At 36.5% G+C, this 22795-nt stretch overlaps 1 protein-coding gene across 1 annotated transcript; it reads right to left on the bottom strand.

Annotated features, from left to right (window-relative positions):
- Positions 1 to 5965: 5965 nt before the first annotated feature.
- On the bottom strand, positions 5966 to 8082 carry LOC145096941 (G2/mitotic-specific cyclin C13-1-like). Its single transcript, XM_079034332.1, has 6 exons — positions 7590 to 8082; positions 7038 to 7270; positions 6772 to 6958; positions 6524 to 6673; positions 6310 to 6444; positions 5966 to 6221 (listed from the first exon to the last, which is right to left on the bottom strand). Exons 1-6 carry the CDS (start codon positions 7917 to 7919, stop codon positions 6147 to 6149), a joined length of 1110 nt encoding a protein of 369 aa, XP_078890458.1. The 5' UTR covers positions 7920 to 8082; the 3' UTR covers positions 5966 to 6146.
- Between the last annotated feature and the right edge of the window lie 14713 nt (positions 8083 to 22795).

The following is a 22795-nucleotide window of genomic DNA, read 5'->3' on the forward strand; positions in this document are numbered from 1 at the left end:
GGAGCACCGAAGTAGTGCTCAAGACGACAGAGAAGATCCAGCAGGTCCGAAGTAGGCTTTAGACTGCTCAGAGTCGGCAGAAAAGTTATGCCGACAAGCGTCGATCAGACCTGGAGTTCCAGGTCGGAGATATGGTCCTTCTAAAAGTGTCGTCGTGGAAAGGCGTCATTCGATTCAGGAAGCGGGGCAAGTTGGGCCCGAGGTATATTGGGCCGTTTAGGGTTATAGCCCGGGTGGGCAAGGTGGCATATAGGCTGGATTTGCCAGCCGAACTCAATCAGATACACAGCACTTTCCATGTCTCTCAATTGCGGAAGTGTCTGGTGGATGACTCAGCAGTAGTACCCTTGGAGGACATTCAGGTTGATAGCAGCCTGAATTACATCGAGCGGCCTGTAGCGATCCTCGACCGGAAGTCGAAGGATTTGAGGAAAAAGAGGGTGGAACTCGTGAAGGTGCAATGGTAGCACCGGAAGGGATCAGAGTGGACTTGGGAGCCGTTGGAAGAGATGATGGAGCACTAACCCGAGCTGTTTCTGGGGCGAACAGCAGACTTCAAGGACGAAGTCTAAAATAAGTGGGGGAGATGTAGCACCAGGTTCCCGGTACGTATTCCTTGTAATTAATAATTCTTATTTCTTGCATTTTTGCCTTGGACTCGGCGAGTTGAAGGACCAACTCGCCTAGTAGAAGCGGGATGAGACGCGGGGTCCAAGCTTTGGACTCGGCAAGTAGACCCTGTTTGGGCAAAAACCCTAATCTGGGTGTTTGCACCCTATTTAAACGCTCTAACTTGGCCTCCTTTGTCCCTAGCACTTCTAGAGAGCTGTAGAGCGAAACCCTAGCCCCCATATTGTTCTTGAGAGTGTTCTTGGCTTTGTCAAGAAGGTTTAGAGCTTAGGAGAAGAAGGAAGAGGTTGAAGTGTGCAAGGAGGGGAGGTAGATCCAGAATTTTCACTAAGAGAAGCTTCCATTCAGTTAGAAAATTTCTTACCTTGATCACTAGTTCATTAGTTTCCCTTTTTGTCCCAAATTAGTGGTTTTCAAGACCTAAAACCTCAAACTCCATGTATTTGTGCTCTATGTTCTGAAAGGACTTCAGATCTAGACCTTATGGACGTATTAGAAGTATAAAGTTTCTGTGGTTGAGGTCCCCATTGAGTGTATGACCTCATTAAGAGCTTAGTTTTGCCTTTTGGAGCTTATATGGCCATGCATGCACGTAAAGTTTGCAACTTTACGTGATAAGCATGCCCTAGGAACATAGATCTATGGTTTGGAAGCGTTGCATGTCTCAGATTTGGTCTGTATAGGAAATGGGTCGGAGGGACTCGGCGAGTCCCAAAGTGGAACTCGGCGAGTTCTATGAAGGTGGCCTTAGACTCAGAGTTTGATGAACAACTCGGCGAGTCCTATGAATATTGCCTAGAACTCGACGAGTTGTTCTTCAAACTCGGCGAGCCATATGAACTGTTACTGAGTAAAAGGAGGTTTAAGTGTTGAAGGTCCAACCCTTCGTATCTACACGCGGAATTAGCAATTTAACATGTAGCAATAGTCCCAGAAACCCAAATCCTCATAAAGGATGCTCTGATGAGGATTTGGAAGCGAGTGGGAGGTCTGGTCGTGGAGACTCGGCGAGTTGTTCTTGGACTCGGCGAGTCGAATCGCGAGTCGGTTCTATAATCCCAAGTAGTGAGTTGAGGGTGACTCAGGGAGTGGGAAGAGGGACTTGGCGTGTAAGACCAGATTAGTAGGAGAAGGACTCGGCGAGTCTGTGCCATGACTCGGCGAGTCCAGTCAATTGGAAGTTGACTTTGACCAAGGAGTTGACCTTGGACCAGGGGTGGGTCGGTCATTTGACCTAAGGGCATTATGAGTGGCTAATCTATGTTTATGGATTTGTAGCGTAGGATTACCGGTGCAGCAGTCAGACGTCCAGCAGTTAGACTCTTGGTAGCTACTTTTCGAGGTGAGTTTCCTTCCAGTAGGAACGGGTCTAAGGCACCCAGGTCGGCCCGTATAGACAATATGATAGTATCGGAGTGTTGGCAGAGCCCGTATCTCTTAATTGAGTTTGATGATGATATATGCTAGCGTGGTAGAATTGTTTATACTCGTTGTCTGTGTGATACTTGTATGTTATGGTTTAGTAGTGGAGTGTGGGCGAGGCCCGTATCTCCTAGATAGCGGATTGTGTGCGAGGCCCGTACCTCCTAGATAGCGGAGTGTGGGCGAGGCCCATATCTCCTAGATAACGGAGTGTGGGCGAGGCCCGTATCTCCCAGTTAGCGGAGTGTGGGCGAGGCCCGTATCTCCTAGTTGTTCATTATATGATTGTATGGTATGTGGTATTATGGGGGAACTCACTAAGCTTCATGCTTACAGTTTAGAGTTTTGGTTTCAGGTACCTCTTCAGCGAAGGGGAAGGAGCTGGCACGGTAGCGGCACATCATACACACCCCTTGTTTTTCTGCACTATGAGATTGTTCTGGGATTTGTACTCTGACACTATGGTTGATTCCATGTTTTGGTTTTCAGACACGTAATATGTTTTAAGAAAAGATATGATCGAATGTTGTTGATTTTCAAATGTTTTTCAAAATGTTTAATTAAAAATGAAATTTTTTGCGGTGAAAATTGGGTCGTTACACCTCTCTTTTCTTCGATCCTACAAAACACCAAATGTAATCTTATCACATCATGTATTTAGAATCTCCAAATAGGAACTTAATAGAGTTAGATAGTGGATTTTACCTGAAGAAGAGTCATACATCTTGACTCTCTCATCTCTTAGATCTATCAGGTAGTCAGGCCGGTTTCGTAACCAATGCCCCTTTTCTTGGCAATAGAAAGAAGTGGACCTTTTCGGAATAGCACATGGGACAATCTCAGACTCAGCCTTTCTCTTGCATAGAGAAAACTTTTCTGGACTTCCAATGTTGCCATTGCCCATAGAAGGTTGGGATATTGATTTACCAGACAAATTTGCTCAACCAGTCCACCAAATCATTTTTGATTTAGAAGCAATAAACAAATAAGTCAAATCAATGAGGGTCACGTCATGTTCCATCATATAGTACTCTCTAACAAAATTACCATATAAATCGGGAAGTGAGTGAAGAACCAAGTTAACACCCAACTTCTCTGAGACATCGACGCCCAACATTCCCAATCTATCAATATGCGACTTCATATCCAAGGTATGAGCGCATGCCGACTTTCCATATCCGTGTCTTTCGCCAATAGGGCTTGAGTGACCTTGAACTTTTCAAGTCTACGAACACGTGGGTCAGGGAGAATTATTGGAGGAGGTGGAGGAAGTGAAGCATGATTTCCATTTCCACAATCCAATCATGGAACATCATCTTCAAGTGGAAAACTTTTTCCAACGGATTCAGGAAGACCATAGTTGTCAGACTTTGACATCTTCAAAATGGGAAAAATTCAAGTTAGTTGATTGGAATCCTTGATATAACACCCAAATGAAATATCAAGGCTAGGACCCAACACAATATTCTACAATTTGGAAGAGGGATGTCGTAATCCAAATTGCAGAACATTTGAAGGTAGGTAAATGACGATTTTGCCAATTTCCACCATGAAAAACGAAAATTGTAAATTAAGTTTTAAATGAATTGAAACTCCTAGATCTTTTGAGATTCATTGAACTTTTCAATGGCATGTTTAAATCTCGAGTGTGCCCTTCGTTTGTGACTGGGATGCCGAGGATCACAAACAAGTTGTGGATAACCATGCAAATATACATGGTGCCCCCAATATTATAGTCACCTAATCGACGTGCCGGTTAACCACACACGCTTCATCGATCTATGACAAACATCGGTTCACCCTTTTCCACCTTTGCTTAGAGCCCAATTAGTGTGCCGGTTAACCACACACGCTCCACTAACGTCTTAGCAAGGGTACAAAGTGTAATTTCATGGAATAGCACCAACTCTACATTTTTCCTAAAGTAACTAAGATTTGGGAATTTTTAAAACATTTAGTTACTTCGTATTTCATTATACTTATAATGGAAGGTTGTGTCCTATCCAACCCGTTCGGCTAAAAATATGGGTTTGGTCTGTTTGCGATCACAAGTCGAACACAATAATGGGAGAGAGGGAGGGGGAGGTGTTCCTTATGTTTTATTTTAATTAATTGTATTCTGGGATTGCAACATTGAGTTTAAGAATTAAATGACTTTTATAATTCCATTTCATGTAATTCAATTCGATCAATACCAATTAGGATCCCGATCCAAGTCCAAATTAGGGATGTCAAAAAGTCTCGTGGGACCTCGAACCCGTGGGGTCCTCAATCTCATATAGGTGATATTTGTTAAAAAACGGAGGTTAGGGTGGAGGCAAGGTTAATCCCCGTTTTAAATACGAGGGCAGGGACAGGGGTAGGCAATCCTGTCCCGAGCCCCCATGGTAGACCCCCTTAATATATATATATATATATATATATATATATATATATATATATATATATATATATATATATATATATATATTATGAATATAATAAATAATAATAATGATTTTGAGTTTCCAAAAGCCAATAAAAAATTATATTTTCTAGTTGTTAATATAATATTTTTGAAATGTGATAACATTTTTATTTTTAACATGTAAAATTATGTTATAAATATTATTTTTAACCCAAAAAAATAGTTTCTTTAAACCCAAAAAATTTCTTTCAATCCGATAAAAGAATATTCGAAAATCAATGGGGATGAGGAAATGAGGCGGGCGATCTTACTGTCTTATTTATCCTAGGGGTGGAATTGGTACGGTACCGACTTTTTTTTCTTCAAACCGCGTACCGTACCAACTATAGTTGGTATGAGAATTTAACTACCAGTACCGTACCAACTATACTTGGTACCGGTTTATTTGGCTACCAAAAAATTTGGTTGGTACATATTGGTACTGGTATATACCAAATGCTTTAACTGATTTTTATATTTGAAGAGTTTAACACATGATTAACTATATTAGACTTCACATTGTAATCATCATCCAACCCAACGGTTAGAAAATTTTCCATAATCGGAAACAAATTAAACAAAATAAATTGTCATTGATGTTTAGTACCTTTTATATGCATATAAAATAAAATAACTATCATGCACAATACAAAATAAATGTATTCAACTATGACGTTGTTATATATTAACTATACCGCTGTCTCACCGTCTTAATTGTAAACATTATATATAAAGAATTAACAAAAAAATATATACTAGTCTAAGAAGTGATTAGTTAATTGTTTTTTGTTTTCTTGTTTTGAGTAATATACAAGTAATCGAATAATGTATACGTAATATCAGACTTGTTGCTCTTAATTGAAACATAAAAATGTGATGATTAATATATCTTTATATGTATTAATTGATATATATATATATATATATATATATATATATATATATATATATATATATATATATAATTGGTTGGTACGGTACAACCATGGTATTCAAAAATTTATATCGTTACCGTACCAAGTTTACTTAATTGGTATGGTAATACCGACCAAACGTATTGGCTTCCGAACATGTTGGCTACCAATTCAATTGGTTCGGTTGGTAACATGTTAGTTGGTTCTTTATGATACATATTTGTCAGCCCTAATTATTTTATCCCCATTAACATCCCTGGTGCCAATTGATTCACTCCGAACAGTTTTTGCTCACACCTAAATTTGACACTCTTGTTGCTTGATGGTTCGACTCCCATTGACTTTTATGCTATCGTATTTTGAAAAAACATCTTCAATTGTTATTCAATGAATCTTTGTATGCACATTTTGTTTGTTTTGGTATCGTAACTTACTTATAACAATTAAAGTCCATTACTCTCCGTTCAATTTCATTTATGTTTCTCCCATCTACAAATCTCACTAACCACAAGATTTAATAACATTGTTTCTGTTCTTTATATATTGCTCCAAATTAAGAAAAAATACATTTTACAATCAATTTCTAAGATGAAATAGAATCAACAATCACATGTACATCACCTAACATACAAATTCCATTCATACTAGCTTGAGTTAAATCTGTCATACACTATGTTTCAAAACAACTAAAAATCCTACTTCTAGCTTGTGTTAGTGATCATCCAAAAATCTAACTATGATTCTCTTACATCCTCAAAGTAAGAATCTGGTATTGCTGATGGAGATGACAATTTTGACACACATTTGAACTGTTTAAAAGAAGATTAAAAAAAAATTAAATCAGATCATGGGAACTAATAAATATCCAACTTATAAACTGTGAGAATCTTAACATACCTTATGTTGCTTGTATTTTTCTCTAACTGCCAACAAATTTCCAGCTTTTTTACTTGATTGCAGATCATGTAAAATTTGAACACATTCTTTCAGATCCGATGCTTTATATCCAGATAATTGTTCAAGAGATGGATTCTGTAAATGGGTTTTGAATATTATTAGAATTTCAATCTTTCTTTTTTAAAAAATATGAGAATTATGTAAGCATGCTTACCCATGGGTGTGATCTTGGTTTTAGGGTGAATCTTGAAAGAAAGGCAACAGATGCAGCTACCATTGAAGGTAAGAACTTGAGGCAGCTATATTCTAACAAGCTTAATTCAGCCAAATAATAACCTAAGAACTCCATTTGCAAATTGGGTTTCTGTGGATTGAAAAGGATAGAAAAATTAACACTTGAAGCATAAAAAATATTGAATCAATCATGAAAAGATACACGTAGAACAAAGAGATAGAGCTTACTTCATGAACTTCTTGAGAACACATGGCAAATCTTCTAAGGAATGATTTTACAGTGGGATTTCCCATTTCAAAATTGAGAGCTTTGAGGACATCAGCTTCCATTTTTACAACCTCTTGCTTTGTGTAAGTATTATCAGTGATATAGCAGAAATCTTCAGTATGTGGGGGAGTGATTTCTTCGTACTTTCTGTTTACAAAAAAAGTTTCATGTTTAATACTTAAGATTCAAACCCTTGTCAATGAATAGCAAACATTATGATACTTACGCAGCTATGAGCATTGAAGAAACACCAAGAAGTTGAAGCCTCTGTCTGTTAAGGGTGGTTGTAGATAAGAATTTATCGATGTAGGAGATGGTTAGGTATAGAGTGTCTGAAAGAAGCTTATACTCTTCAGCGACCTCAACCAACCAATCAACTAATATAGCCCTCATGTTTACACTAACATCCTTCTGCACTTTCTCGATGTATTCTGGCGTCGGTCTTCTCTTTGCCTCGATCTGAATTTGCAATTAAAACTATGAACTTCAGTTCGATTACATAACTAGTCATTTATATGAAGTCGATTGAATAGCAAGGAAACCCTAAATCTAATCACTGTGTATCTGAGTCATGTATGAATATAGTTGAAAACCGAATTGAAAATTAACAAGCAACGTTCTATTTTTGGAGTAAACAACCAATCATGAAACAAAACAGAAGTAGAAAGATAAACCCTAAATTTGGCAATTGAGTTATCAGATGGGTCACCCTAGCTCCATTGAAAACCCGATTTGAAAATAATTAAAGAAAATTACGAAGTGGGGAAAGGCAACAAACCTCCATGTTATGCAGATACTCGTAAATATCTGAAACGTAAGGTTCGCACATCTGAGGGTCGCTAAATTTTTCATCAATTTTCTCGAAACCCAGATCCTGAGTTTCCAGAACTGCTTTCACGGTTTTCTTGACCTTCTTCGATCTACATTTCCGCTTTTGAATTTTAACCAGGTCAGATATCGTCGTCTCGTTCTCCGACACCACCGCATTGTTCGAGAGCTCACCCAAAACCACTCTATTTTTCTTCGCCGGTTGCAACTGAGACTCGATTGCCTCCATTGCCCTCTTCTTCGCCATTCTCGTAACTCGCTTAATCTCTTGATCAGCCATATATTAGATTTTACACACAACAAACAGAAAATACAGATTAGCGGAGATGTAGATGGAGATGTAGATGGAGATGAAGATGGTGAAAGTGTGTGAAAATGGCGAGTGTTATAAAAAAGAAAGATGCCGCCATTTCTGCTGCGTTTCAAAAAAATTCAATTTTGGGAAAAATGGCTTGTGAGCGAGAGGGGTTTTTTAGTTGAAATTTTGAATGGCGAATGAAAAGGTGACATGTCAGAACGTGGCCCTACAGTCATATGTTACGGATTGATGACGTGGTGGGTTTTAAATCTTGAATACATGAACATAAATTTAGAATTTCAGATTCAGTTGAGTTTGAGCGCCCTACTTAAAAGTTAAAATAATTCGTTTGAGTTTAAACTTTTACATTTTCATATTTTTGCCAAAACTAGGTTTTTTTTTAGAAATTAAATATCTTTTTATTTTTATTTCTATTTATCTTCTTACTCATTTAAAATAATAACAAAGTTTTTAAAAATATTTTTTTTATCAAAATATAATATTTATCACAATTTCATATATAAATAGAAGGAGGATAAGTGGGAAAAAAAAAGTATAGTTGAATCTTTTTCATAATTTGCTCAATTATTTGGTTTTTCAATCATATTAGGCTTTTTACTTCATTTACTAACTAGACTTTGACAATTCCCTGGTCCCTTGAGCAGAATTGACCAAGTTTTTTCTTGTATTGATGCTAATAATATTATTTATATTCGAATATATATCTTGTATCGATGATAATTGTAATATAACCAGGGATTGCAACTATGTGCCATTTGGAAATTATTAAGATAAAATTGCAAAAATGGTCCATGTGGTATGCAAATATTTTGGGTTTTAGTCTAAACCATTATTTTTTAGATTGGTAGTCCTTTTAAGCTAGTTTCTTTGCGTTTTTAGTCCCTCAGTGTGACATCTCCATTTTTCACGGCCAGAAAAGACCGGTTTTGTTTATGCTTTGTAAAAATCAGAGTACTTCTTTTCATAAAAATATTGCAGAATTTGTTCCCACAAAAACACGATAAATACATTATCAAAACATTTTCGAAGAAACGTATTTTATTTATGTTAAAATGTTTGGATGTCATCGTCAATACAGAAACATAAACATAAACGGAACTTACATTTATTTACTCTAGTGATCTACATCTCTTTAATTTCTCAGTGTGATGTGACTTCATATCAACACCTGTGATGTAAATAAACTGAGTAGGTCAGGTTGGGAAACATGGTGAGTACATAGGGTTTTCAACCCACAATAATATACTTATTATGTTTAAACATTTAAACAATCAACCCAATTACCCATCCTCATTATCTTCTTTATTCTACTCTAAGAATTCAGCTATTCCTCGTTTATTTATTCCTAAGGGTTATCCTAAGGAATAGGCATGAAATTAATAGTTGCCAAGGTTTACTCAACGGACATTAAATCCATAGTTCCCAAGGTTTATCTCGTTTATTGACAGTATCGTTTCCGAGACTCCTCTCGCAATACAGGTCAATGGGTTTTATCTCGTTTATCGACGGTATCGTTTCTGAGAATCCACTCGCAATACATGTCGATGGGTTTTGAGAGTACACCTGGTGAATACACAATTCAAAACACCTACAGGTTACGAGCCTGCTAGTGTCCACTGGACTGACTAGAATAGTCCGTGGTTGTCATCCATACTCTGCTGGATGACGGGGCCATCACTTAGGAAAAAGGCTTCTCTCATGGTTCACCTCTCACCCTTACCTCATGGTCTATATTACCTCTTCATCATTTTATTTTTGTCACACAGAAACTATTTCATCTACCCATGTTTTATCCTAACATATTTGTAGATATAAAATACATATACAGTTTAAATCATTTAAAACATGTATAAAATCGTTCATCCAGCATAGATAGCAAGTATTCAGATAATATGCACACATAGCACGTAATTTATATAAAATACTTCATATCTATGTGTAAGCTGAAAGAAACCATGCACTCGCTTGCAAGGTGGTGACTCAGCACTCGGACAACGCTTCAATACTCTCAAAACAATTTTCCTTCGATAAAACCTAGTATCAATACCACTATGGTTTAGTCTAACGATAACTGCGACAAATTAATAGTCTGACTATTATTGTTATTTTATAAGCGTTAATAACACTCAATATAACTCATAATAATAGCCCAAATAATTATTTTAAGTACCTAATAACATTCCTATAGTTATTTGAAAGCTATATTAAAAATTGCGTAAGCGTAGCTCACTTACAGCGGATTTTAAAGAAAACCGGGCTTTATTTGGAGCAGCGTTTGGAAACCGAAAGACACTTTTTCTCGGGACTCCGGGAGCCTCGGGCCTTCCATCGGGTGCTAGGGGGTTTACCTAGGCTTAGGAGAGGGTTAAAGGTAGTGAGAGAAAGTAGAGAGAGAAAGTTATGGTGGAAGGTGTGAAAAATCCGAGAGGCTTCGCCTCCCTTTTATAGGCCTCTGCCTCGGAGTACGTTGGGCGTCCAGCAGTGCTACGTTGGGCGTAGCTCGGATAAGCATGCCATCCTCGCACCAGCTGGCTCACACTCCATCGGATAGATAAGAACCGAAGTACGCTGGGCCTACCCGGCCTCGGACGCGGAACGTAGATGCGAGGGCAACGTGGCGCGAATCCGGAGCAAGGCGTGATCAGCAAGCGACGGTCCAGATTATGCCACGTCATCAATTTAGCAACAAACTTCGTAATTTCATGCTTCAACTTTAAAAATTCTTAACTTTCGCGTACGAGCTCCGTTTTTGACGTTCTTTATATCCACGCGAAGGTGGGAACATACTCTACAACTTTCGTTTAGACTCCGTCAGCTAATTTGGATTCTATTTTAAAAGTTATATTATTAACAGGTCGGGACAGGATTGGTCCGTTAAATTCTCATAACTTCTTCATCCGACGTCCGTTTTCGCCCATCTTTTTCTCATTACGCTACTCTTAACGAGATCTTCGATTCTCGTTCAGGTCGTGTCGGCTAAAAACCGCTCGATCTAATATTCGAATTTCGGGTTGTACACTGCTAATCCGAAACTTCGAAATCATAACTTCCTCATACAAAGTCAGATTTGGGCGTTCTTTTTATAGACATTCTCGGTTTAACGTATTATACGAATTTCGTTTAGATCGCTAAGGCTAAATCTCTCTCTATCGTAAATTCACTATTTACGCTTCCCGGTATCGTGTTGGTTTCGTCGCGAAACTTCGACGGGTCATAACTTCTTCGTTATAACTCGGATTTCAGCGCTCTTTATATGTACGGAAACCTTGTAACATATATTACAACTTAGTTGAGATTATTTATTCTTAATAATATTTTGTCAAAAAGTCATTTTCGACCCTTATTGCCTCTAAATTAACTAGTCCGGATCTACGGGCGTTACAATTATCTCCCCTTAGGATGATTACATCCCGAAATCATCAACGAAATAGGATTGTATAATGACTCCATACGTTATATCTTCATCCTAGGTAATAACTGTAACTTCTATGTTGCTTCGAACGAGTATTTAACTCTTGGACTCCTTGACTGCAGGCGGTGCTCGGTCTTGCACTTGCTCGTTAGACTTTCAATCATGACCTTCATGTCACAACCTCATTCTTTATCAGAGACTCCTTCTTCTTTTTAAAAAAAACTTAGGATAAGTTAATTTGATTACTATAATTGACCGATGTGTCATATTCTAATGACCTATCATCGTATGTAACAACGTTAGACTCAGGTCTCTTAGAGTCAAATTCCGAAATGGAATATTCCTTCCTTCATGGTCTAATGTGATATAATCACATTTTAACATGTAGCATTTCTAGCCACCAACTTCTTTAACAATGAGCAAGATACTTCTATTGATCGCTTTGATTTCAATCATTTGGTTTAAGTCAGACGCTACATCAAACTTGGTTCTCTGAACCACGTAACCTACTCATCGTAGTCGGACTCAATGTGATATGACTACTGGGGTCGGAATATCAAAAATCTTCTTAGTCATTACCGAAACGATGATAACAACATACTTGAATAAAATGAAATCAATTACTAGTTTCTTGGTAACCTTGTGACCTTCCCTGATCCAAGTGTAAGTCTTGTGCTTCTGGTAGTACAGGCCTCTACTACCATCCACACCTACTCATACTCGTCCCAAGTATTGTCCCACAGTTTTTCCAAGTCACCATACAAGAAAATCACATAATAGCTTAACACATCAAATATCAAAACGAAGGTTTTTACTATTCCTTGAAACTATTACATAGGTGTTCAAGTTCACCATAAACTATGCCTCTAATAGGATACATCATATGATTCTATGGCTACTTCATAACTCGACCTTCAAATATCAATCCTTACTCTTCATTGCGTTGTCAGTTGCTTCGTTAGGGATGCTTCTTGGCTTTGGAGGTGCATTCGCTCTTGCTGCTTCACTTTTCTTTGGGCAATCCTTTGATATATGTCCCTTGTTCCTGCATCCGTAACAGAACCTCTTGCTGGATGTACAGATATTGGCGTAATGCTCGTTCTTCCCACACTTAAAACAAGTCACTTCTTTGTAGCATCTCCCATAGTTCTTCAGTGGTTCCTTTGGCTTTGTAACTCCTTTTCTTTTTGGGCAGTCTTGCTTGAGGTGCCCTTCCTCATTAAATTCGTAACACACCCTGGTGTTGAATGTACACTCATCGGCGTAATGCCTTTGCTTTCCACACTTAAAACAAGTTACTCTCCCATGGTGCTTCGGCGGTACACTTGGCTTTGTAGTTCTCATTGGACATTCTTGCTTGAAGTGTCCCTCTTTAATACACTTTAAGCAAACTTCTTCCTTGGTTGGGCATTCGTGGGCATAGTGACCAGTCTTCCTGCATTTGAAGCAGGTTACTTCCTTAGGGCATCTACCGTTGTGTTTCCTTCCATACTTGTCACACCATTTTGCTTCACTTACTCCTCCAGACTTCGAGGACATGTTGTTCTTGTCAGACCTTGAAGAACCTTCAAATTTCCTCTTCTTGCCAACCTCAACCTTGCCGGCGATACTACCATTGATCACTTCATCAACAGACTTAGCAACCCAGATGGTCACCTCAAGAGTGGGTGTTTGACGTACTGGCACAGTAAGTTCGTCCTTACTTTGTTGAAGTAAATGCCTTGTTTCTTCCATCTGTTGATCTAGCATTATCCATACCATTGCTTGTACTCCGGTCATCGTGATTGGCCCAGGTACAGCTGCTACCTCTGGCACATGCTCAATCACTGGTGGTTCGGGTTGCGGGTTACCACTTCTAAATCCGCTTCTAGTGCTCACCATGTTGATCTATGCACCAAATCAGACGTTCGGTGTACCGAGGTGAGAAATTAAGATAGGAAAGTTTTATTTACGATAGACATATAAATCTCCCTATTACTCCGAAAAGTTACATGTTAGTTCTAATACCATAATTAAACATTTAGAACCATGAACACATAAAGTTTCCAGATCCGGTCAGCAATAGACCATAGATCCGATCATATAATGCATATCATAAATCATTTATAACATAAAAGCATGTTAGGCATCTCCGAAAATAAACTAGTGGTCGTGTCTATTAAGGTGTATTACCTAAATCTATTAGACACACTCCTCATAATCATTGCCTAGCATTCTAAGTTTAAGTCTAGAAATAAATCCATATTCCTAGTTCGCTTAACCTAATGCTATGATACCAACCGTGACATCTTCATTTTTCACGGCTAGAAAAGACCGGTTTTGTTTATGCTTTGTAAAAATCAGAGTACTTCTTTTCATAAAAATATTGCATAATTTGTTCCCAGAAAAACACGATAAATACATTATCAAAACATTTTTGAAGAAACGTATTTTATTTATGTTAAAACGTTTGGGATGTCATCGTCAATACAGAAACATAAGCATAAACGAAACTTACATTTATTTACACTAGTGATCTACATCTCTTTAATCTCTTAGTGTAATGTGACTTCATATCAACACCTGTGATGTAAATAAACTGAGTGGGTCAGGTTGGGAAACATGGTGAGTACATAAGGTTTTCAACCAACAATAATATAATTATTATGTTTAAACATTTAAACAATCAACCCAATTATCCATCCCCATTATCTTCTTTATTCTACTCTAAGAATTCAAATATTCCTCGTTTATTTATTCCGAAAGGGTTATCCTAAGAAAAGGCACGAAATCCATCGTTTCCAAGGTTTACTCAACGGGCACCAAATCCATAGTTCCCAAGGTTTATCACGTTTATTGACAGTATCGTTTCCGAGACTCCTCTCACAATACATGTCAATGGGTTTTATCTCGTTTATCGACGGTATCGTTTATGAGAATCCACTCGCAATACATGTCGATGGGTTTTTAGAGTACAACTGGTGAATACGCAGTTCAAAACACCTACAGGTTGCGAGCCTGCTAGTGTCCACTGGACTGTCTAGAATACTCCGTGGTTGTCATCCATACTCTGTTGGATGACGGGGCCATCACTTAGGAAAAATGCTTCTCTCATGGTTCACCTCTCACCCTTACCTCATGGTCTATATGATGGGTTTTGGTCATAAGAACATCCTATGTGCTCATATAAACCCTAATGCTTGGATCTAGGTTTCTCTATTGTACATGCAAGTTATCCAAGACTATAAACCCTAATTCTAGCATACAAGTAATTATATTAACATAAGAATGGGTTTAAGACATTACCTTGATTGTTATGTAGCAATAACAATCCAATTCCTCCTTGTATTAACTTTATAAAGTTTAGAGTCACAAATGTCACTCCTCTAATGGTTCACAAACACCAAGAGCAAGAGGATGAAGAGGATAGAGGATGGAGGCTACCCAAAAACGTGTGAATCCCTAGAAGGATGCTTAGCCACGTTTTTGGGTCATAAGGGATGTATATATAGTTAGGCTATTAGGGTTATCTAACAAGGAAACCCTAAATTGGATGCTTAAGCCCTAAGCAACCCATAGATTCCTTTCCATAAGGCCTTGGACGGTTTCCTCATGGGCTTTCCCATAGAATTCATCAACTCCTTAATACAAGGCAATCCATATCCCAAATTGTAATTATCTTATAATTACAATTCCAGTCCTTAAGTTTAATTAATCTCTTTTAGTCACAAAACTAATTACCAATTAATTGTTGACCAATATTAATTAAACAATATGATTTTTGCTTTAATATATTATTCTCATAATATATTAATAAATCATATTTAATCCTTTCTCTCCATAGATCATCCTATCAAGTTGCTTTGGTGAAGGCAACCCAAAAGGACCATGCACCATCGGGTCAAGTACATACCAAAATAGTTATGGATTTAGACACTAATCCAACAGTCTCCCACTTGGATAAGTCTAACAACTATTCTGCGTATGACTTCAGATCCTGATCTGCAATCGTAGCTTTCTAAAGCCACTGTCAACTCTGATCCTATCAGTTACGCGTGTCCTTTAGATAAGGGATCATATATTCCTCTATTCTAGATATCATATGAGAAATGATTTCAAATCATTCTCTTTGTACTATTTATCGACTTCCGATTTATGACGACTGACTAATTGAACAAATCAAACTAGCCCTAGCCCGACCGAGCATTTATGTTTGTCATCACTAAATCATCGAGGGGCCCAAAGATATCGCTTTTATCCTACTTGGGATAAAAGGAACGGATAAACTTTGATTCAATGCTCGTTTGCACTCACTCACCAAATCACACACAATAATATGTTTTATGACACCAAGTTACTAGTGCGTTTGCATATTATCAATGTGCAACCGATTTGCAAGATACAACTCACACATCTCGGTTTCAATAATATAAGATGTTATCGTCTCACCAATCACTCGTGATACAATCCATGGAGTGATCCACGTGAGCGTGTGTTTGATCCAATGCTCAAATTCATATTCATATTCATAAGCACTCATGAACGTTGCAGCAAACATTTGCTTATGTCTAACACTCTTTAGACAATCCACACACCAATTCATGACAATCTTCATTCATACCTACTTCCAACATATGAACGACTATGGTCCGTTCGAATAATTTGACTGTTCTTAATCAATTAAATTATTTAGGAAGTCAAAACATGCAAAGTGAAACAGAAGAATAATACTAATCCCATATGGCCTCAACCCTTTGAGCATAAATAAAACACCTTTTATTTATCACCATATCGATTACTCATTATTTGTCGTTTCGGGTAATCAACTTCTTACTTGAATTATTACACTTGTCCCATGCTCTTTCGCATGCACACAATGTTTACCTATGGTTCTTACTTTGTGAAATAGATCAAATTGAACACATTTCCAATCATTCTCATTTCACAAATCCTAATCCTTTTTCATAAGTGTAAGAACATCAAATTCTTGCTACTTATAGAATATGCTAGATTCTAACACTTTATGCAATGATCCTTTTGTAATATCACTGCACCAAAGTCACAAAGACAATTTTCAATGAAATTACAAAGTCCTCTATCGAAAATTGTTACAAGACAATTCCTTAGATATGATGTCTCTCACTCAAAGTACATTCCTTTGAACATCCTTTTGCATAAAAGTTTCTAATCTAGACATAGATTTTCAATATTCAATTCCCAATATGGACACGTTTCCATATTTTCCATATGACAACTCATTCTTAATAGAATCTTATCTATTCATAATAATGTCGATATGGTCCATCCAATATGGAAACATTTCCATATTTTCCAATACTATACTTCCAACTACTCACAACCAATCTTAGGCGAACTTTGAATTGTCCTTTGATATTTGTTTAATTATTTTGGTCAAAAACCGATTCTAGTCCTTTTTCCCTCTAAATGCTCTAAACATTTGGAAAATTTTAGAATGGTCAAATATTATAGCATTTGCAATCGATTCTGTACCCGAAGCGTATGGGACACGATGCAAAATGTCTTACACAAAGATTTGATACTTTATCAATCTTTTGCCATAATGTTTTATTTGCTATGTTCTCAAAAATCGAATTGTGAAGAGGAATGCCGTAATTATAATCGAAATTTTAAGAACACACTATGTACTTTTAACTAAATTTATTAATATTCCACAACCTAAGCCTTTAGATTTAAAATGAAGCATAATATTCTCTCCCTTAATTATAGCAAAACAACTATTCCATCCTTACAACTTTGCAAAGAATGACTCTTATTTTCTATAATTAATATTGCCAACTTGCAATACTTTCCTTAATAATCATACAATCATAACATTTATGCTCCCACTATCATGATTATTATTATAAAACATAACACTTATGCTCCCACTAGCTTCGACATGTATTCATAAACATCTTAACTTTCAGAAAAACAATACCTATTGAATTTCTTAAGTCCATGTTTCTAATACTTAGTGCTTTGATAATCTTTTATCAAAGCTTATTGAACTTATACACCTTTGCCTTAGATAGTTCATATGTGTGTCTAAACAATTAAGACTAATTGCCAAACCTCACAACTCAAATCATGGAAAGAGATACCGTAATCATAATCGAATTTGAGAATGCAATTTTACAATCACTATCTTTTTTTTTAAATATTTCTTAGTGAAAGCATTTCCTCACAATCATTTTCATGAAGGAGGAAATCTTATGACACTTAGATTTAAACGGTGTATGTGTTCCTATCCATGTGAATTTGTTAAAACCAAAGTTTACCACAAATTCAAACTCATATGGACCGAACTTTCTTAATCTTGATTTCTTGCCTTATGGTAGCACAGCTGCCCACCATGTCTTCCAAGTAGTTAAGCAGTTCACCTTTTCCTATCAAAGTACTTTCCATTGATCAAGGTCCTTGCCTTTTGTGCATTCGCACGAGAACTCATAGGATTCATATGCACAATTAACTCAATTGGAATGGCATAGAAAACAAAATAGTGTCAACACGATAGGTTGTAAACCTCAACTCGTGTGCTAGTGATGATCGATAAGGTTTATTTGATTTGTTCTTGAAACCTTTCAAGACCATTAAGACTCCCACTGACTCCTTGACATATAAGATCTCTTGTCAATAAACATTTATTAACAACCAAATATTCAAGAGTTAGTGTAGTTTTTATCAAAACATAACACTTCATAAAATGGTCCTAGTTGGTCTTTGTCTTATCCAAGACATCACAACTTTCCACATTTGATGAATGTTAAAAAACCTTCTTAATACTTGTCACTTATTGCCACAATTTTAACTTTAAGACTTGTTATTGGAACGAAGTATGATTGACTTTTTGATTTAACCATTTCTTCAATTATTGATTCCTCTTCTTAGACATACAATTATACTAAGACTCACTTAAAGGATCAATTGAGATATGGTTCTTAATCATTAAGATCTATCATAAAGCATAAAAGGTACTCTCCCTTCTTCTTAGAATGGAGAAACTTTTATCTTTCTGCCTACTTGATTCTTCTTATTCGTTTTGCTATTGATTTAAACCTTTTCAATCAATTTAGAATTACACTTAATCTTGTAAGTATAATCACATTTACTAAACCTTTAGTAAATTATGACGAATATCTTTGTTACTTTTATGCTGGACTCGATCAACACACAATTTTGTGTACTCGATCTCCTAGTCCTTCACTTGACACTTTGTCAATGAATTACTATAATTTCCAAATATGAAATTTCTCATTTTTCGTGCAACCAAGTTGCATGATTCCAAATTTCTGTCCAATTGAAACTTGGGCGATGAGAAACTCTCCCTATTTGGTAAATTCTTGACTTTTCCATAAACACTATAACTAAGAATCATATCCATTTGTTGTACAAATATGCAAACACCAATTTTCATAACGATTTCATTGCAAAGAAATAAACACATAAATAAATAAGTCAAACGAAAATTTATTTTTTTATTAAAAGCAGCGGAAAACATTTGTCCTTACAATGCAAAATCCATTGAAAATTATGTATTTCAAAAGGAAAATTTCTAGCAACTCTATCATAACTATCTAAGCTCAAAATCTAATCTAAAAGTCCATGCGATCAAGATCCATTCCTTGTGATTAGATTCATCTTGCTCTTTCACCAAGCTTCCTTTCTTTTCACCGATCCTGCAAAACATTCAAATGCAATCTTATCTCATCATGTATTAAGAATCAATGAATAGGAACTTAACGGAGTTATATAATGGATTTTACCTGAAGCGCAACCATACACTTTGACTCTCTCATCTTCTGGACTCTTCAGGCAGACTTGTATCCAACGCCCTTTCTTTTGGCAGCAAACGCAGGTCGGTTCTCCTAGAACGTCCTCGGAAGCATGGTCGGTTGACTTTCCCAACAAATACGCTCCATTGCTTCGCCAAATCATTTCTGATCCAGCAGCAATGAGCATGTAAGTTAGGTCAATGAGGTTGTCGTCATGATCCATCATATAATACTTTATTTTGAACTTATTATATGATTCAGGAAGGGACTGCAAAACCCAATTCACACCCAACTCATCCGGGAATGACACACCCAACATTATCAACCTATCAATGTGTGATTTCATTCCTAGAACGTGGGCACACACGGGTTTACCATCTTCATGTTTCATTTCCAATAGGGCTTTAGTGATATTGAACCTTTCAATTCTTCGATCTTGTGGGTTAGGGAGAACAATTGGAGGAGGTGGAGGAAGTGAAGCATGATTTCTTGTTCCTCGATCAAATCGTGGAATACCATCTTCATGTGGAATGCTTGTTCCATGGGATTTGGGAAGACCATAGTTGTCGAACTTAGACATCTACAAAACGGGAGAAACAAATTCAAGTTAGTTGATTGATTGAGTCCTTAGTAAATCACCCAAATGAGATACTAAGTCTAGGACCCAACACAATATTCTATAACTCGGGAGAGGGATGCCGTAACCCTAATTGTAGAATATTTGAAGGTAAGTGAATGACGATTCACTAATTTCCATCACGAAAAACGAAAAAGAAAATTTAAGTTTAAATCTATGAAAACTCCTAGATCCTTTGAGACTCATTGAACTTTCAATGGCATGTTTAAATCTCGATATGCCCCTCTTGTTTGTGATTGGGATGCCGAGGATCACAAAGCGGGTGTGAATAACCATGCAAACTTACATGGTGCCCTCACATGTTACAGCCACCTATTCGATGTACCGGTAAACCACACACGCTCCACAGAACTATGACAAACATTGAGTCACCCTTTGCTACCTTTGCTTAGAACCATTTAGTGTGCCGGTAAGCCACACACGCTCCACTAACGTCTTCGCAAGGGCACAAAAGTAATTTCATGGAATTGCATCAATTCACTTTGCCTAAGTAATTAAGATTGGGAATTTGTAAAAACATTTAGTTATTTTTGTATTTCATTATACTTATAATGGAAGGTTTCGTCCTATTCTACCCGTTCGGCTAACGACCCTCCACTAGTCAAGAGTGTGGTGGGTAAGAGTGGATACCCATTCAATCGCCATTTTATAGGCAATTTCCTTAAACATCCCTTATAGACCAGCTTCGTGAATGAGGCCTACTAACGGTAAGACTGACTTTTACTCTTACACACACACACACACACACACACACATATATATATATATATATATATATATATATATATATAATGTTAGACTTTTAATGTTATATATAGTATAGGGTGTATTTTACACTTTGAAAATACTAGGTGGTCAAATTTAATAATTATACCTTTAATTCAATTAAATTGTATACCTAAACTTTTATGGATTTATTAAACCTCTTTTAATTATACACCTTAGTTAATTAATAAAACCATAAGGGTGTGATTTGAACTTTTCAAAACATTACTAGGGTTTTAGAATTTAACATTCCTAATTAAACCTTTTAATCAACTTTTAAATTCCAAAACTTGAGGGCAAGTTTTGAAAAATTTCAAAAACATTAGGGTTTAGAATTTAAATATACATCAAAATTAAACTTTTTATCAAAATTTAAATTCCAAAACTTGAGGGCAAGTTTTTGAAACCTTTTCCAAAACATTAGGGTTTCAACCATTTAAATTTCAAAACTAAACTTTTGAGTTCAAATTTAAACTATAAAACTTAAAAGGGAAAATATGAAATTTTTTCATAACACAAGGATCAAATAACAAATAATCTTAATTAACATTTAATCACATAGTTATCCATATTTGATTTAATTTGATGATTTCTTGCAAAACAGTTTACCAATTTAATCAAAATAATTAATCAATTATCACATAAGGAAACAAATATTTTATTAATTGATAAATATCTTCAATTAGATTAAGAATATACTCATATATATCAAAAAATCAGATTTATATTGATCTAATATGATAAGGCAAGTATCCTCAATCAAAAACAGCAAGAAATCCCGTTTTTCCCTCTTTCTGACCAACTGACTCGTCGAGTCAGGCATGAACTCGTCGAGTCAGCATGAACTCAGCGAGTTCATCTATAGACTCGGCGAGTTCAGCCCCCATAATTCCAAAATTTCGATTTTTAAGCTTGAACAAACAAATAAAGCATCAATACAATAGAAACCAATCAAGGCTCTGATACCACTGATGGGTTTTGGTCATAAGAACATCCTATGTGCTCATACAAACCCTAATGCTTGGATCTAGGTTTCTCTATTGTACATGCAAGTTATCCAAGACTATAAACCTTAATTCTAGCATACAAGTAATCATATTAACATAAGAATGGGTTTAAGACATTACCTTGATTGTTATGTAGCAATAACAATCCAATTCCTCCTTGTATTGACTTTAGAAAGTTTAGAGTCACAAATGTCACTCCTCTAATGGTTCACAAACACCAAGAGCAAGAGGATGAAGAGGAGAGAGGATGGAAGCTGCCCAAAAACGTGTGAAACCCTAGAAGGATGCTTAGCCACGTTTTTGGGTCAGAAGAGATGTATATATAGTTAGGCTATTAGGGTTATCTAACAAGGAAACCCTAAATTGGATGCTTAAGCCCTAAGCAACCCATAGATTCCTTTCCATAAGGCCTTGGACGATTTCCTCATGGGCTTTCCCATAGAATTCATCCACTCCAAATTGCAATTATCTTATAATTACAATTCCAGTCCCTTAAGTTTAATTAATCTCTTTTAGTCACAAAACTAATTACCAATTAATTATTGACTAATATTAATTAAACAATATGATTTTTCCTTTAATATATTATTCTCATAATATATTAATAAATCATATTTAATCCTTTCTCTCCATAGATCATCCTATCAAGTTGCTTTGGTGAATGCAACCCAAAAGGACCATGCACCATCGGGTCAAGTACATACCAAAATAGTTATGGACTTAGACACTAATCCAACAGTCTCCCACTTGGATAAGTCTAATAACTATTTTGCGTATGACTTCAGATCCTGATCTACAATCGTAGCTTTCTAAAGTCGCTGTCAACTCTGATCCTATCAGTTACGCGTGTCCTTTAGATAAGGGATCATATATTCCTCCATTCTAGATATCGTATGAGAAATGATTTCAAATCATTCTCTTTGTACTATTTCTCGACTTCCAATTTATGACGACTGACTAATTGAACAAATCAAATTAGCCTTAGCCCGACCGAGCATTTGTGTTTGTCATCACTAAATCATCGAGGGGCCCAAAGATATCGCTTTTATCCTACTTGGGATAAAAGGAACGGATAAAATTTGATTCAATGCTCGCTTGCACTCACTCACCAAATCACACACAATAATATGTTTTATGACACCAAGTTACTAGTGCGTTTGCATATTATCAATGTGCAACCGATTTGCAAGATACAACTCACACATCTCGGTTTCAATAATATAAGATGTTATCGTCTCACCAAT

This window comes from Lactuca serriola, chromosome 4 (assembly GCF_051521515.1).
Source record: "Lactuca serriola cultivar US96UC23 chromosome 4, Lser_US96UC23_V15, whole genome shotgun sequence".
Classification (NCBI taxonomy): Eukaryota; Viridiplantae; Streptophyta; class Magnoliopsida; order Asterales; family Asteraceae; genus Lactuca; species Lactuca serriola.

Excerpts from the sequence above, each read along its gene's own strand:
- LOC145096941 (XM_079034332.1), bottom strand. The coding sequence starts at position 7,919 with ATGGCTGATCAAGAGATTAAGCGAGTTACGAGAATGGCGAAGAAGAGG. Across the intron at positions 7,271-7,589 it reads AGTATCTGCATAACATGGAG|ATCGAGGCAAAGAGAAGACC; the intron begins GTTTGTTGCCTT and ends TTGCAAATTCAG. Across the intron at positions 6,959-7,037 it reads TCTTCAATGCTCATAGCTGC|AAAGTACGAAGAAATCACTC; the intron begins GTAAGTATCATA and ends TTTTGTAAACAG.